This window comes from Pipistrellus kuhlii, unplaced genomic scaffold (genome assembly GCF_014108245.1).
Source record: "Pipistrellus kuhlii isolate mPipKuh1 unplaced genomic scaffold, mPipKuh1.p scaffold_m20_p_2, whole genome shotgun sequence".
NCBI lineage: Eukaryota > Metazoa > Chordata > Mammalia > Chiroptera > Vespertilionidae > Pipistrellus > Pipistrellus kuhlii.
Window position 1 is genome coordinate 180916704 of NW_023425515.1, and position 17777 is coordinate 180934480.

General features: G+C 42.0%; 1 protein-coding gene across 3 annotated transcripts; it reads right to left on the reverse strand.

Moving 5' to 3' along the window:
• Positions 1-798: 798 nt before the first annotated feature.
• On the reverse strand, positions 799-12071 carry PDIK1L (PDLIM1 interacting kinase 1 like). Of its 3 annotated transcripts, none has more exons than XM_036444784.2 (3): positions 11947-12071; positions 8995-9296; positions 799-3143 (listed from the first exon to the last, which is right to left on the reverse strand). In XM_036444784.2, the coding sequence occupies exons 2-3, from the start codon at positions 9277-9279 to the stop codon at positions 2403-2405; spliced, it is 1026 nt and encodes a 341-aa protein (XP_036300677.1). In that variant the 5' UTR covers positions 9280-9296; positions 11947-12071; the 3' UTR covers positions 799-2402. The 3 variants fall into 3 exon arrangements, with proteins under 3 accessions (XP_036300677.1, XP_036300676.1, XP_045440956.1); XM_036444783.2 differs by lacking the exon at positions 11947-12071 and adding an exon at positions 11420-11576; XM_045585000.1 differs by lacking the exon at positions 11947-12071 and adding an exon at positions 10925-11370.
• Between the last annotated feature and the right edge of the window lie 5706 nt (positions 12072-17777).

Sequence of the window (17777 nt, forward strand, 5' to 3'; positions counted from 1 at the left end):
AATTGTTTATTGAGTACCTATTATGGGCAAGGCACTGTGCACAAAATCTTTCATTTTTCCTATAGCAAATATCCAAGAATTTTCAAGTATTGCTAATCTCTTATTTTTCTTACTCCAGGCTGGAAAAGACCTATGGCTATACACCATTTAAAAATTGTCATTTTATCAACTGATGTTTAGTGCTGAGCACACAGTAGGTACTTAATAAATACCTCCTGATTGAAAGGACAAATAATGACAAAGAATTTACTGTCGTTTTCCTTGGTATCTAAGGCTATTTTAGGATACAAAGACTTGAGAAAATTCCAGAAGAGGCTTCCTGACCACTTCACACCCTTACCACCAGTGAAAGAAAAGAATTTTACCTCACAGGTTAAATCTTTCAAAATAAATTATAATCATCAACTTTTAAATGAAGTAGGACCAAAAACTGTATACTTAGAAAAGGATGGCTCCGAGCACATAGATATTTGAAGAGCTTACCATCACCTGAATCATCATAAGTCTGTCATGTTATTAACAGACATTACAATGATGCTCTTTACTTCCAGTATCTCAATCTCCTTGGCCAGATCTATGTTATATTAATTTGGTGATCTAGAGAGTCAGTTATCATGAGGTGCCAGTATATTGTTCCACCTCTTATTATCTTGAAAGTGATGTTAAAATTATTTTTTTGTCTTCATTTTAAAAGACGTTATTTCAATAAAACCTTTTAGTCCAAGTTTTAAACTTCCGGATCAAGTAACACATAGTTCAGAAAGTTTATATACTCTTAATTTATTTGTGCTTTTTTACCTTTTATAGTCCCCTGAACAAATTTTAAATAAGAAAGTTATGATAGCAATATTCCAGAAGTTGTGGAAGTTCAAAAGGAACATCTGAAGAGACAACACAAACTATCAATTATTTCAATATTCTAACTTTTAAAAATACTTTTGACCAAAGGTTCTAGTGCTTTATGAAGATCAACCTAGATACGGTCTTAAGGTCTCTAACCTTAAAGGCTAATGTTCTGGCTTAGGAAAACGTTCTTTCCTTAGATATTAACTATCTGCTTTTACAGGAAAACTGGAGACAACCATGTACAGTTAAAATCAAATTGACTTCAAGAGGAATAATGGTCTACTGGTTTTTGACATAGACCATACCAATGATTGTATAAAATCTATAACTTTTCTACTTGAAAGATATAGTTGATGTCACAATATATTATCCATTTGCCAAACTATATAGGTATCATCTCGGTTAGAAAAAGGTGATCAACATTTAATATAACTATATCATTACCATTACTGTGTCAAATTAGAAAAGAAAACAGTATTAATACAAAAATGAAAGGAATTCCAGTGATGAAACAAGAGACGATTCAGGGTAGGTAAAGTGAGGATAGAGCTCATTTGGTTTCTTCAATTTTATGCTGAGGCTTAGACAAATTCTTGAAATAAAAAGTAATGTATCAAGTACTATTGTACATATATATAGCAATGATTTTATAAATAGAAGAATCCTGTGTTCAGATTGCAGATGCTCAAGTGCAAACATGTCCCAATGCAGAGGTTTAATTGATAATTTTAATGCTTGGTTACCCAAAGAAGGTATGACTGAATCATCAATATCCTTGCCAACCTGCTACCACACACTGCATGGCTAGTTCTACTGCTGCAGCTACAGGACACTGGAGAGCTCAAACATATTCGGCAGCTTTGATCATTTAATTTCACTTAGGTTTAATCAGATTTTTGTAGGCCCTCCAAAGTGATGCCTTTAAAAAAAACCTGTATAATTATAAAAATAAAGAACTTAGGATGATTTCATTAGAGGGAGAGATAGGGTAGGAAGATGAAGGAAGATTATTTTATTTTTCATCACTGATTTCACCAGCAAATCTCAAAAACCCAAACCTACATCAAATAATTTAAACAGAAGTGGCATTTTCTTCATATGGAATGCAAAATGCACACATTCACATACTTACATATACATAAATATATACATATATGCTTCCTTTACAAAGCTTCAAAGGTTGCATTACCAGCACGCAAACCTCTTCTTCCATGGAAATTGCTAATACTGACAAGGAATGTCTAAAATACTTAGAGACATATTTCCAGAAAACTGGATTCTCTTTTCTTCTTGGCTCTTAAGAGAATTTTCCTGCCAAACTTCTACCAATGATCTTTAAAAAAAAATTTACACCTACATTGGTAATACATTTAAAACATACTAACAAAGTGGCCAGCTCAGACTTAAGAAAAATGAGGAAAAGAAATCCCACAATTAATTTTTACCCTTAGAAGGTGAGGTTCAGCTTTTTATATTCTTTTTCAACCACATTATGTTGCATTACTGTGAAAACAGAAGCAGCATATCATCCAAGATATTTGCAAATAGTGTATGTGTCACGTTTCCCAGCTGCTATCTTTAAATGCAATTTGTACTAATCTGAGTTCTAGTTCAAAAGCATCTGGACGATCCTGAGGGTTTGCAGCCAGCATTTCCTTAATCAGTTGTTTCATTCGCCCATTCATAGACTTTTTCTTCACAGGAATAAGAAGTTCCATTTTGGGATTTTCCAGAAGCGCCTCCCCAACAGGCACAATCTCAGTTCCTTGTTTCACATAACTCCCCAAGAGTTCCTTCTTTGTCTCTGTGTCTATGAATGTGATCCTCTCCAGCATGGCCCAGATGATAATCCCCAGAGCAAAGATGTCAGCTTTGGCTGTGTAATGTCCCTCCCAGACTTCAGGAGCCATGTAGAAATCTGTTCCGCAGGCTGTGGAAAGGAAACACTTGTTTACACTGACAGGTTCTTCTGGGTTCTGCCCAGAGGCTGAACACACTTTACTTAGACCGAAATCAGCCACTTTCAGTGTGGGTTCCAAGTCACTGGTATCCAACCTGCTTTGAGAAATCAAGATGTTATCAGGTTTAAGATCTCGATGGATGATCTGGTTTTTATGTAAGAAAGCCAGGGCACTGCTCAGCTGAAGCATGAAGCTGGTGTTAGTTTTACGATTGGGTTTCCTGGACAACAGATACTCATTCATATCTCCTCCATCACAAAAATCCATTACAAACCACAAGTAATAGGCGCTTCTGGGATCAAAGGCAATTTCTCCTTTTAATGAAGTCTCTACGAGCTATAAGAAGAAAAAGAAAATAGTTTATATAATTCAGCTATAAAAAAAAAAGTAGTCGGTTAAGGTAGTCTCCAATTTTATGTGAATATTCTGTAAATATTTTATTTGGTCAGTGTTTTAATATGCGCATGCTATTTTAAACTTCAGTACTTGAAACTGTCGCTTTGTCCCTAATGAGTACACACCAATCTCCAAGTCAAGAGCTAAAAACTTATTTAAAAATAGCTTTACTTTGAAAAGTATCCAACTGCATGTGTCAATGGAGTTGAACTCTACCCACTTAGCTAATAGCTTCATGAAAATATTGATGTTTAGCAGTTAGATCCTGGGAGATTGCCAGCTGGCATATAAACACCAATTAGGAAATATTTCATGAAACTGCCTGAAATATTCTTCTTCCTAACAGAACATAGGCTATCAACATCATCTAAAAAATCGAGAAAAAATGATCAAGAAACAAGTGGTTATTACAGAAATAAAGTGCTCCTGTAGTCACTGATGAAAAAAAGGACACATTACTCTATTCACTTCTACAACCAGAATGCAAATGTGTTGGCTCTCTGAATCACTGATGGCTTTTAAAAATCCAATTTATAAAAATTGTATATTTCGCCGAAACCGGTTTGGCTCAGTGGATAGAGCGTCGGCCTGCAGACTGAAAGGTCCCGGGTTCGATTCCGGTCAAGGGCATGTACCTTGGTTGTGGGCACATCCCCAGTAGGGGGTGTGCAGGAGGCAGCTGATCAATGTTTCTGACTCACTATCTCTCTCCCTTCCTCTCTGTAAAAAAATCAATAAAATATATTTTAAAAAATAAATAAAAATTGTATATTTCTTTGATATTTCAGCTGAAAATCTGGAATAAATTAGTTTATTTGTTATTACCTAATTATAAATCTCCTATTATCTAAAATTCAAGAATATTAATTTCTTTACTGAACATGAACTACCATTCTAAAATACAGGTATATAGCCCTGAATGGTGTGACTCAGTGGTTGAGCATCCACTGACCTATGAACCATGGGGTCCTGGGTTAGATTCCAGGTGAAGGCACATGGCCTGGGTTGTGGGCTGGATCCCCAGTGTGGGGCATGCAAAAAGCAGCCAATCCATGATACTCTCCTCTCTCATTATTGATGTTTCTATCTCCTTCTCCCTCACCCTTCCTCTCTGAAATTAACAAAAAAAATATTTAAAAATAAATAAAATATAGGATATAGTGCTTTGAAAATATATGTCCTATAGTGTCCTCTTTAGAACCATGGGTTTAAAAGAAACTCAGTAGGGAAGCAGAAGAACTCTTCGTTGTTGAAGAGTGAGTGAGCTGCCAACTTTACTTTCAAATCTACGGGTACTTCCTCTTGTCACTTTGGCGGGCAGAAGCAAAAAACAATTCTCTGGGCCATTTCCCCCCATGGCAAACAACAGTAATTGCAAAGGTCTGCTACTGTCCTTTTTGCCTGCATTTTCTTTGTTGCCAAGTGTTTGCCAGTGAAACCAGAAAATGAAAGACTATATGATAGTTATTTACCAGGTGCATTGTTACTAAATATGCTGAGAGTAAAGACTAGTACCATCACTCTTACTTCACTCTCTTTTTCTGCCTTTACTCTCAAAAGCAAACTTCCTAAATAGTTTAAGCAATGTGAAGACCCAGCATTCAAAGAATGGTTTAGAGTAAGGCCAGATAGTAAATACATATTTTAGGCTTACAAGTCACATAAACTCTCTGTTTCATGTTCTTTGTCCTTTCATTTTTTTTTTAAATTCTTAAAAAATATAAAAACTATTTTTAGCATTTAGGCCATACAAAAACTGGTCTAGGTTAAAGTTTGAGGTCCTCTGATTGAGAGCTACAGCAATACAGAGCTCAATTTGCTTATTTTCATGTGTAGAAGATGTTAGTCACTGGCTCTCTTGCCTAAAATCCTTCAATAGCTTTCCTGTTCTCTTAGGATATAGTCTAGGCCAGTGGTCGGCAAACTCATTAGTCAACAGAGCCAAATAGCAACAGTACAAAGATTGAAATTTTTGAGAGCTGAAATTTTTAAACTTAAACTTCTTCTAATGCCACTTCTTCAAAATAGACTTGCCCAGCCCGTGGTATTTTGTGGAAGAGCCACACTCAAAGAGCCAAAGAGCCACATGTGGCTCTCGAGCCGCAATGTGCCAACCATGGGTCTAGGCTCTTTAACAAGGGCTAAGGGCTCCTGTGTGCTCTGACCTCTGTTGCACTTTCTAGCCTCATCTAAAATAACTCATCCTAGCCTAGTCGGGTGCAACTCAGTGGTTGAGCGTTGACCCAGGAACCAAGATTCCTGGTCAGGCTGGGTTGTGGACAAGATTCCCAATTTAGGGTGTGCAGGAGGCAGCCGAACAATGATTCTCTCTCTTCATTGATGTTTCTATCTCTCTCTTCCTCTCTGAAATCAACAGAAATATATATTTAAAAAACCCACACCAAAACCTCATTCTATACACTAAAATCTTACTATTTCTTTCAATTCTTAGAACGCGTCATACTTTTTTGCTTCAATAGATTTGTATGCATAGTTCTTTCTGCCTAGGAAGTTTTCTTATTCACCTGGCTAATTCCACTTCACCCTACAAGTTTAGTTAAAGCAGTAAGCAATTACTGAACCCCAGGATGTCAGTTTCCCTTTTATATGTTCCCATGCTATCCTGTACTTCTCACTCATGACACTTACCACAAGTATGCAGAATGGCCACTAAGTTCCTATGCATGAGATTGTGTCCTCTGTTAATTACTTGTTTTACATTTTCTTCTAGGTGAGGTGGTTAGATATCAGGAACTGATTACTTTTTTTTCTTTTTAATCCTCACCTGAAATTATTTTTTTCATTTATCTTTAAAGAAAGAGTGGTAGGGGAGGAAGGAAGAGAAAGAGAGAGGAACATCGATGCGAGAGACACATAGGACTATTTGCCTCCCACATTCGCTCCAACCAACCAGGGCTGGGTATCAAACCTGCAACTGAGGTATGTGCCCTTGACTAGGAATCAAACCTGCAACCCTTCAGTCCTCTGGTAGATGCTCTAACCACTGAGAAACCGGCCAGGGCAAGAACTGATTTAATGATTCCAACAGACAACAAAGAAGCTATCTGGAAAAACATGGAGAAAAATAAAAGATTTATATCGAGAAATGAGAAGACTATGCATAGGAACTCTGTGGCCACTCTCTAGATTTAATTGTCTTTACCAGATATAAATATTGGTTGTCTTTACTAGATATAAATTTAGATAAACTAAATGTATTGATGAATATCTGGTTAACTAAACAAATCTATAGAAAAGACAATTTTAATAGGTTTACCTAGCACTGAGTACTCCTATATGTTAAATATTGTATCTGCATCACTTCTAATTTTGACAACTCCCATGGAAGGTAGAAATTATTATTCATATTTTATACACAAGAGGTAGATGCTGGGGAAAGGTAGATTATTTATTTATTCAAGGTCCTATACCTACCAAAAAGGGCCGCAAGTAAAACACAAGTCTATCAAGCTTTAAAAGAGATTACCGCCGAAACCAGTTTGGCTCAGTGGTAGAGCATCAGTCTGCGGACTAAAAGGTCCCAGGTTCGATTCCGGTCAGGGGCATGTACGTTGGTTGCGGGCACATCCCTGGTAGGGGGTGTGCAGGAGGCAGCTGGTCGATGTTTCTCTCTGATCGACGTTTCTAGCTCTCTATCTCTCTCCCTTCCTCTCTATAAAAAAATCAATAAAAATATATTAAAAAAAAGAGATTACTAAACAAAAAGGTGTTTTAGATTTAAAAAAAATCATCACTGCCCTGGCCAGTGTGGCTCAGTTGATATTTTGTCTCATACACCAAAAGGTGGTGAGTTCGATTCCTGGTCAGAGCACATACTCAGGTTTTGAGTTCAATTTCATTACCATCTTTCTCTCTCACATTGATGTCTCTCCCTCCTTTCCTCTCTCTAAGATCAATTTTTTAAATTTTATTTTATATTTTACTGATTTTTTTACAGAGAGGAAGGGAGAGAGATAGAGAGCTAGAAATGTCGATCAGAGAGAAACATCGACCAGCTGCCTCTTGCACACCCCCTACCGGGGATGTGCCTGCAACCAATGTACATGCCCTTGACAGGCATCGAACCTGGGACCTTTCAGTCCGCAGACCGAAGCTCTACCACTGAGCCAAACCGGTTTCGGTTAAGATCAATTTTTAAAAAAATCACTGAATCAAGTTTGGAAGTACTTCTATCTTAAACCTTGAAAGACCAGCTGATACCTAGTTACTATAACGCTTGCTTGATCTGGACTCAAGGATATCATTAGCACTGTCATGTGTTTAAATGTCTTGGTCTCCAAAATTCAATGGAAGGTTCTATACACTTTTAAGAGCAAATTTGGTGGTAAGAATGTTTCTGATATTTTCTGAGTGTAACTTACAAAATAAGCACCTTTAGAAAAGTAAACGAAACCAAATAGAGGCAAAATAGTTGTGTTTTATGTTTAGTCTTAGAAAACTTCAGGGAATAGCATGGTAAACTGCATATTAAATTCTCAAGATTGATATTTGTTCACCATACAGTAGAACTAATTACACATACACGTATTTTTCTCTAATCTGTAAGCCTTTGTTGTTTTAAAAACAGACTTTTGCCTAATGGTAAATTCTGAATTCAGACAGACTCATGGAAAATTGTTTCCTTTCCCAAGAATGACTGGACTTAGAAATTTTGTTCTGGCCTTTAACTAGCTATGTCTTAAGAATCTTTTCTCTTTAGTGAGTATATAGTTACTAGAGATTTTGGTCAATGGCAGAAGCCAACCTAAAAAAAAAACTAACCTTTTCTGTTTTCCTGTTAATGTTTTCCCCAAGTCTACAAAAGAGTGACATGGAGGCAAAAGAATAATTTGGAGGTTAAGAGAGCACAATTTTTTAGGTTCCAATTCTGATAATTGCTAGCTATGTGACTCTGTATGTAATCTAAACCTCAGTTTCTTCATTTGAATGTAGATGATAATAGTACTTTTCTCATAGTATTGTTCTGAACAACTGCCTTTAAAGCACTTAGCACACAGCATGGAACTAAGTGGGAACCCAATCGGTTAGCTTTAGCACTGTTAATAACATTCAGGTGCTAAGTCACATACTTCATGAAAATTAAGTGGGACTGAATGGTTTAAAAACTATATCATCGTCTAAAACAGCAAAGGCTTATGTTCAAAGCAGTGTCCTATGGTGCTGCTATTGACTATGGAGATTTTTTTTCTTTTATCTTCAGTTTTAAAAAATTGATTTCAAATAAGTAAACTTATTAGGATCCAGTTCTGATCACTTCTCTAGCTCCTATGTTGCCCCATTCCTATGCAGACTGGCAAATATCATAGCATAACAGGTGGCTTATATTATTTTTAGGTATTTGCATCATGGTCTAAATAACACCTTGTTTTAATACATTTTTTAAAATATATATTTTATTGATTTTGTACAGAGAGGAAGGGAGAGAGATAGAGAGTTAGAAACATCGATGAGAGAGAGTCATCAATCAGCTGCCTCTTACACACCCCCTACTGGGGATATGCCTGCAACCAACGTACATGCCCTTGACCGGAATCGAACCCGGGACCCTTCAGTCCCCAAGCCGACGCTCTATCCATTGAGCCAAACCAGTCTCGGCTAAATAACACCTTGTTTTAAAGCAAACATCTATTCAATCTTTGGCAGACCCCTATCTATGCCTAACTATATAAGCACCTGCATTTGAAAGTAGTTCATCTGATTCTTTCATTCCTCTTTTTGCTTTCCAATGCTACATTCAAATCATTTCTATTTCCTCTTTAAGCACACATACCTGTAAATAGAGGGAAGAATTAGAGCCATGGGACATCTTTTGCACCATCCCATCTTTTTGTAGAATGCATTCCTCCAAGTGAATCACATTTGGATGTTGGCTCTTGATACTGCTTAGGGCCCAGAACTCTCGCAGGGCTAGTTCAACATTCTCAGGAGCATGGCATCGAATTTTCTTCACTGCCACGCGTGCAGAGGTCTTTCTGATGACTGCTTCATACACAACACCGTAACTACCTCGGCCTACCTCCCGTATTAGATCGTACTTTGGCTGGCTACTCACCATCTTCAAGGTCAAGGCTTCTGGAAAAATCAACAAAATGCTTTACTGAAATTAAGCACACCTACTGGCTTGTATTGCTTCTTATGTACGATTTAGCTATCGTTTCTCTCACTGTTTGCAATGCTTGAAAGATATTTGCTATGCCTTGGGCAAATCTAAACATTTTAATAATAATAGTAAAAAAGCTAACATTAATGTAGTACTTACCATTTTTCAGGAACCGTGTCAAGCAATTTTTAATAAGGTTGGGGCAAAAGTAGGTTTACAGTTGTGACTAAGCAAAAGTTTACTCTTTTAAAATATATATATATAATTTTATTCATTTCAGAGAGGAAGGGAGAGGAAGAGATAGAAACATCAATGATGAGAGAGAATCATTGATTGGCTGCCTCCGGCAAGTACCCTACTGGGGATCGAGCCCACAACCGAGACTGAATCCAGGATCCTTCAGTCCAAAAGCTGATGCTCTACCCACTGAGCCAAACAGGCCAGGGCAAAAGTTTATCCTTGTATTATTATTTATTAATTATTGTATTATTTTCCAAACGAACAACTGTAAACCTACTTTTGTCCCACTTTGTATTCTGGATATCAACCCTTTGAAAGATATTTCTATTAATCCACTTAATCCTCATAATAATGCTCTGAAGTAGATACTATTGTCATTTTAAGGTGAGAAAACTAAAGCATGGAGAGTTTAAGCAACATGCCCAAAGTTGGTTAGTAACTGGTGGACCTGAGATTTGAAACCAGGACACCTGGCTCTGACATCAGTAATTTTAACCATTTCACTATAGTGCCTCTTACAAAAACTGCTTCAACAGTCACTTTAAAAATAAACCAAAAAATTCAGCATTCTTACTTACTGATCACAAAAATAAATAAAAAACTCTAGCTTCTCTTTAAAGCTCACACACACACATACAAAAGGTCATAAAACAGCAAAAACCCTTCCTAGTTAGAAATACAAACACCTGGCTTATGCTTAGGGGCTGAAAGTGAACCAGATCACATTTAGAAATGAAAACGTGTCAAGTCAAAATGTATATGTTCCTATTTTAATGTTATGTTACTTCCTTATTTCTTGCAAACTAAATGAAAATAAAGTCTGTGGAGGGAAAAAAAACACAAACGTTCCTTTCAAAATAAAGGAAGCTCCTTAGAATATGATTACCTTCCTGTCGTTGGACAACAGTTATTTAGATCTAGGTCATTTTTTTGCCAACAAAAAGTGTCCTACATATCAAGGGGCTCTCTTTGTTTGTGGGAACAAAAAAGCTACTGATCCTTGAGCCTGAAAGATTGGGAAACAGCTACTTGAAGTCCACAGGGATGATTGAATAAAGAAAACGAAAGCTTCTGAGATTGCTTCTCGGCCCCACGTCCTCTGATTGGACACCCACCCTTCAAACTCCTGCTGCACTTCCTCGCGCCTGATGTCCCGGCCCGGAACCCTCTGCCCTAACCACACGGCAGACTTTCCTTCCCGCTTTCCACGGATGGCCAAGTGTTGCCCATCTCCAGGTGGCTGTGTCTTTGAGACCGTCCCATTTACCCGTCCCATATACCTCCAGGAGGGGGAGGGCGGGTGTGTAGGAATCCTTGCGATCCGATCAAAACACAACAAGGCGATGCTCCCTGTGCTCACCTCCGAGCCTGAGGTGGGCATCCGGGGCCCTCCCGCCCGCTGTGCCCACTCGGCGCCCGGACGCGGGCCGGCCGGGCCGCACACCTGCCGGTGCCCGGGGCGGGGCGGGCCGGTCCCGGGCAGAGGTGCCGCCAGACGCGGCAGCGGCGGGCCCAGCTCATTGGCCAAGGAGCAGGCCCACCCCCTCTTCAGCCGCGTCCAAACCAAACCCGGAGGGAATCCTCCCGAGGCCCTGCACCCGCAGGGGCCGGTCCGGCGGCTGCCCTGGCTCCCCGGGGGCTGGCGGCCGAGGCCCGGGCCCGGGGGAGAGGCCACAGGCGTTAAGAGGAGGCCGGTGGCAGGTGTGCGGGCCGGAGGCCTGAGGGGCGCGAGGCCATCCCTGGGAGGGAGGACTCCGCTGACAGCGCGGTGACAGGTCCCCTGGAGAGGCAGGCACCTGCGAGGCCCTCGGCCCTGCAGCGGGGCCTCCCCGCCGGGCTGGCGGGCCGGATTTACCTCAGGGGAGCCGCCGCCGCTTCTCCCTCTCACGGGCTCTGCAGGCCGCCATTATCGGGCAGCTCGCGCCTCCTCCGCCGCCGCGGCCTCCCGTCAGAGGCCGGCGCGCGCCCCCGTGCTGCGCGGACTCACCACCCGGCTCCCCGGACCCCGCCCCCTCCGGCTTTCCGTAGCGCGAGCCGCACGCAGCGCCGTCCCCATTGGGCGCGCGAGCCGCACGCAGCGCCTTCCCCATTGGGCGCGCGCCCCGTGCCCCGCGCTCCCGGCCACCCCCGCGCTCCCCGCTCCCCAGGTTTCCAGGAATCGGGAGCCGGGAAGGTGTGCGCGCCCCGGCACAGACCACTCCTGTCCCCCCACGCAGGGGAGGTCGGGCCCGGGGGCGAGGAGGCCACGCCACGCTTGGGTCTCGGCCGCGGCGGGAGAGCACGGCCCGGGCCCCGGCGGGTCCTCGGCAGCAGGTCTGGGCGCGGGGCGCACGCTCTCGGCGCGGCCACCCCTCTCCCTCTCGCCCCTCCACTCCGACCTACCCCGCTGCGGGCCGGCGTGCGGGAGTCGCTGGGGCTGGACGCCCGGGGCATCTTCCTCGGCGCGGGCCTAGCGTGCGTGCGGGAAGCGGAGCGCCGTGGCGGGCCCGCGGGGAGGGAGGCTGCCCCTTTGGTCAGCGTCTCCGGGCCATGTTGGCGGGCGGCGGCGCCGGGCTGGGTGCGATCCTCTGGGAAGACGCCGTCCCCTGCCCCGCCGGCGCGGTGGTATCTTCCTTAAAGAAGCCGGCGCCTCATTCACTGTTCGTGGGCCGCGGCCGCCGGGAATCGGGGCGCCCAGCCCGGCGCGTGGAGGAAGGGACAGGGGCGCCCGCACCTGGCCGCTGTCACCCGCGCATCTCCTGCTGGACAGCCGTGCCTGCGGGCTCCTGGGGAGTCCACATCCGGCCGGTGCGCGGCGAGAGGCGGCGAGCGGAGCCGACGGGGCCGGGGTTGGCAGAGAACAAGCGGCGCTCCCGAGCCGGCGGGCAGCCGGGTCACTGGGCCGCCGGCAGCCGGCAGTCTGCTCTCCGCGCGCATTCGCCCGGCCCGCCCGCGGCTGTCAGTGACTCGGGGACCAGAGCCACTAAGTTATTCAGATAGTTACACAGCTGAATAAGCATCCGCCAGAAACGTCCATTCCTTCTCCACCTGTCGGGCACCTCCTGTTGTCAATGAGGCGGTGGTTCCTCCTCCCGTTGCTGTATAAAAGGCACGATTTGCAAAGAATCCGCCACCGCCTTCAAGGATCCATTACCCATTTTATTTTCTGTCCTCCATTTATTGACCTGTCTGAAACTGACTTTAGAGAAGTTCTAAATGATCTCACCTAATCCTAACCAAACCCCGCAGGCTTTATCATTAACCCTATTTTTACAAAAACGAGGAAACAGACTTCTGTCTTATTTGATCTGAAGGTGTCTTTTTCTGAGGGGGAGGTGCCTGCTTTGAATACTCACACCCCTAGTGTAACACTCCCCTCCCCCATCCTACCCCCCAAAAAACTGATCTGTAATCTTGTCCTGAGTGCCATGTACAAGTCTTCACCTTTCTACTGGGACTACGGGGGTCAGCAAAGGTTTGGTTTCTAGTCTTGAAAGTAGAGGGGAAAATACGGAAGGCCGTGTAGACAGCTAGCTACCTATATGGATAATTGATCAGAATCGGGATGGATATCTAGGCCAGAGGAGGCTGTTTTGTTTGTCTCAATCATTAACTATAGGAGCCCCTTCTTTCAATTTGGCTCCAGAACAGATGTGAAGTCCACCCCCTTCAATCCCCAAAGCACGGCTGAGTCTAGTCTGTGAGGTGGATTCAGGACTTGTGTAGCTTGAAACAATTTAGGGTATCCTCTTTAGGAAAAAGACTACAAGTTGGTCATGTAAACACATTGCTGGGGCCTTGGAAAGGGTTTCATTTTTTATAAATATATTTCTTTTTCAGAGAGGGGGAGAGAGAGAAACATCAATGATGAGAGAGAATCATTGATCACCTGTCCCCTGCACACCTCCTACCTGGGCATGTGCCCTGATGGGGAATCTAACTGTGACCTGGTTTATAGATCGACACTGAGCCACATCAGCCAGGCAAGAAAAGTTATTTTTATAGAATTCCAACTAATAAGCACAAAGGAGATTATAGCATTAGAAAAGTATGATTTTGCAAACCATAATGAAATACTGCATCTAGGCAAAGATCATGTAATGATGCTAAAATATTTGGGTGAAAAATTGTTGGGTAACTGTAATGGAGAGCTTAGGCTGACACAGCCTGAACCCATTAACCTGTCTTAAAATCACTAAGTGCTTTTCATGAAATATTGCAGGGAGGGGAAAAGGAGAATCTAAGCCTAATTAAGTCAAGATCCAGTTACTTGGCCCTAACCGGTTTGGCTCTGGATAGAGCGTTAGCCTGCAGACAGAAGGATCCCAGATTCGAATCCGGTCAAGGGCATGTACGTGGGTTGTGGGCACATCCCCAGTGGGAGGTGTACAGGAGGCAGCTGATTGATGTTTCTCATCAATGTTTCTAACTATCCCTCTCCCTTTCTGTAAAAAATCAATAAAAAAAAAAAAATTTTTTAAAAAGATCCAATTACTTGGCTAGGTTACCAAAAATATGAGAGGATATCACCACAGTCAGCCAAACTCAAAATGTGGGGCATTTAACAGGACAAGTGACCTGGTTTCTGCAACAAATTCATGGCAGGAAAATAAAGAGGGAAGGTAGAATATTAAAGCATCAAAATTAAGACTTTACCAAAGGCAAAAGCATTTGGATCCTGATTCAAGTGAGCCAACTGTCAAAATGCATCTTTATACAATCAGTGCATTTTTATATGAACTGATAAATTAAGGACTTTTAATTTTTATTTGTTAGGTATGATAATGACACCTTGCTTATAGAAATTGAACCCCCTTTTAAAAAAATTAGAACTGTGCACTGATGTATAATGGATAAAATAATGTCATCTGGGATATGCTTTAAAAATACCCCACAGGCAGCATAGCAAACCAAAAGAGGAGGAAGAGTCGTAGAATGTTGATAGTTGTTGAAACCCGGTACTGGTAACATGGGGTTTGTTATACTATTCAACTTTTGTGTACATTTGAGTTTTTTCTTGAAAAGTTAGAAAACCATGCTCAAAACATGAACGTGTTGATTAGGAACTTGGATGTAACATTCCAGCCCCCTGCTGGCAGGTTCTATTAGCACAGCTACTGCCCCAGTCACACTGAATTCCCAGACCTATCTACAATAGAAGAGAAACGTTACCAGTACTTACATATCTTACAAGAACCTACAAAATGGATAGTATTAGCATACCATTTTATAGCAGAGGAAGCAGACTCAGAGGGACTCAGTAATTTATTGTATTTATTTTAAGAAATAGGTTTTTATTGGTTTCAGAAAGGAAGGAAGAGGGAGAGAGAAACATCAGAGATGAGAGAGAATCATTGTTCGACTACCTCCTGCACACTTCCTCCTGGGGATTGAGCCCGAAACCCTGGCATGTGCCCTCATCAGGAATTAAACTTTGACCTCCTGGTTCATACATCGATTTTCAACCACTGAGCCACACCAGCAGGATGGCTGGATGGGACTCAGTAATTTCAGTTCCTAATAAGTCAGGGGAGCCAAGATTCCATGTCCCAATTACAAGATTGGTGCTTCTGGATCTTTTTCTACCTGAGCAAAGGGTTACTTGGGAAAAGGCAAGTTGAGATGCCCCTAATGAGAATGTATCCACAGGAAGCATATCACCTATGAACAATAGATAAAGATAAATAGGTAATATGAATAAGTCAGGCATAGTGCAAAGTGCCTGTCTGTGCATGATTCCATTTACTCTGCAGTTATCCTGCGAGGTACACACTTATTTCTCCCCTTTTACAACTGAGGAAAAAGAGGTCCTGAGAGATGAGAGGACTTGTCCAAAGTTACATAGCTAGGAAATTCCTGAATTAGAACTTGAACCCAGGTCTGACTATAATGCCTGTGTTTTTTAAATAATTTTTATATATAATTTACATATGGTAAAGTGCTTTCATAATGCTTCAGTTTTCATCTATAGAACTATTTATATTGCTTGTCTATAATACAAATATTAATTTTTATGGATATTGTACTACTTTTGTTCCTAAGTAAGAATGGAATCATGAAAGAGAAGAAACTGGTCAAGAAAGGGAAGGTGGATAGGTAAGGTCAAAGTTCACAGTTCTGCCCAGTGCTGACCATCCCTCTGATGGTTTCTTTCTTTCTTTCTTTCTTTCTTTCTTTCTTTCTTTCTTTCTTTCTTTCTTTCTTTCTTTCAGGGAAGGGTAGCTCCTTATATTCTTATCTCTTATTCTTTCAGTGGAATCTATATCATACCCTCTTAGCTGCTCAAACATACAGTTAAGTCATTGGTTCTCAAACAGGGTAATTTGCTTCTACATCATACCCTCTTAGCTGCTCAAACATACAGTTAAGTCATTGGTTCTCAAACAGGGTAATTTGCTTCTCAAGGGACATCTGTCAATGTCTGGAGATATTTTTGGTTATCACAAATAGGAGATGCTACAAGCATCCAGTAGGTAGAGACCAAGATACTGCTAAACATCCTACAGTACAGAGGCCAGTGAACAAAACACGTAAAGGGCCTGCTCTCAGGGAGCTTACCTTCTCATGGAAAGGGACACGTATATACAGTTGTGGAAAGTGTTAGGAAGAAGTAGCTCTAGATACCACAAGACTAATAGGCAGGGAGTGGAGGTAAGATGGGTCTTTTGGGTCACCGAAGGCCTATCTGAGGATGTGATATTTATACTAAGAAATAGCCATGCAAGCTGCGGAGAGAAGAGCATCCTAGATGGAAGGAATTTATGTGCCCAGCTGCTCTACCAAAGCCTGAGCTGGGTGTTAAATCAGGATTTGAGGGAAGGCAATGGATGGAGGCAGGTATTAGGAAGCTCTATTGTGGCTATAGGTGCATGCCTTGTCTCCAGCCCAGTGTTATCTATATATTAAAAGGCTAATAGCAAAGCAACCAAACAGCAAAATAACAGGTTGCTATGACATGTACTGACCACCAGGGGGCAGATGCTCAATGCAGGAGCTGTTAACTGGTGATCATGTGCTCCCACAGAGGGAGTGCTGCACAGCCAAAAGCCAGGCTCGTGGCTGACTAGCACAGCAGCAGAGGTGGGAGCCTCTCCCACCTCTGCGGCAGCGCTAAGGATATCCTACAGATGGTTTAGGCCTGCTCCCCATAGGGGAGCCATCAGTCGGACATCCCCTGAGAGCTCCTGGGCTGCAAGAGTGCAATCCGGGCTGAGGGACCCCTCATCCCACTCAGTGCACAAATTTTGTACACCGGGCCTCTACTTAATAATAAAACCTATATTTTTCTCTTACCATCTATCTTCCATTTCAATTTCCTAATCGGTCCAGATCCCAACTGATTGGGGGAAAGGTGTGATGTTCAGCTCAAAACCACAACATAAGGCAAGGGCCAGATCTGGTAAAGTCATGTTGACCATATTAATGGGTCTTGAAATAAAAATATTGGTTCATTTTTTAAAATTGTGGCAAAATATACATAACATAAAATTTACTGGTTTAATAATTTTAAGTACACAGAGTTCAGTTGTGCAAGCATCACCACTGTCCATCTCCAAAACTTTCATCTTTCCGAAATGAAACTCATATACCCATTAGCCCTAACCTGTTTGGCTCAGTGAATAGAGGGGACTGAAGGGTCCCAGGTTCGATTCCGGTCAAGGGCATGTACCTTGGTTGTGGGCACATCCCCAATAGGGGGTGTGCAAGAGGTGGCTGATCGATGTTTTTCTCTCATCGATGTTTCTAACTCTATCCCTCTCCCTTCCTCTCTGTAAAAAAAAAAATCAATAAAATATATTTTTAAAAAAATAAACAATAATACCCCATTCCCTCTTCCACCTCACCCACTGGCAACATCTACTGTCTATATATTTGACTAATCTAGATAATACATATATGGGGGACCACACAATATTTGCCCTTATATATCTGGCTACTTTCACTTAGCACAATGTCTTTAAGGTTCATTCATGTTGCAGCAAGTATCAGAATTTATTTTTAAGGCTGAATAATCTTCCATTGCGTATATACAGGTTGGGGCAAAAGTAGGTTTACAGTTGTGAGTACACGAAAAGTTTATTTTTGTATTATTTTATTATTGTATGATTACTTATCAACTATTGCATTACGAACCTACTTTGCCCCACTCTGTATAGCACATTTAGTATACTCATTGGTTTTTGTTTATCCATTCCATCACCACACCCTTCCATCCCCCAAGAGTTTTTAAGCAG

Coding starts and splice junctions, on each gene's coding strand:
- PDIK1L (XM_036444784.2), bottom strand. CDS start 9,279: ATGGTGAGTAGCCAGCCAAAGTACGATCTAATACGGGAGGTAGGCCGA. Junction 3,144..8,994: donor ATTCTTCCCTCTATTTACAG/GTATGTGTGCTT, acceptor TTCTTCTTATAG/CTCGTAGAGACTTCATTAAA.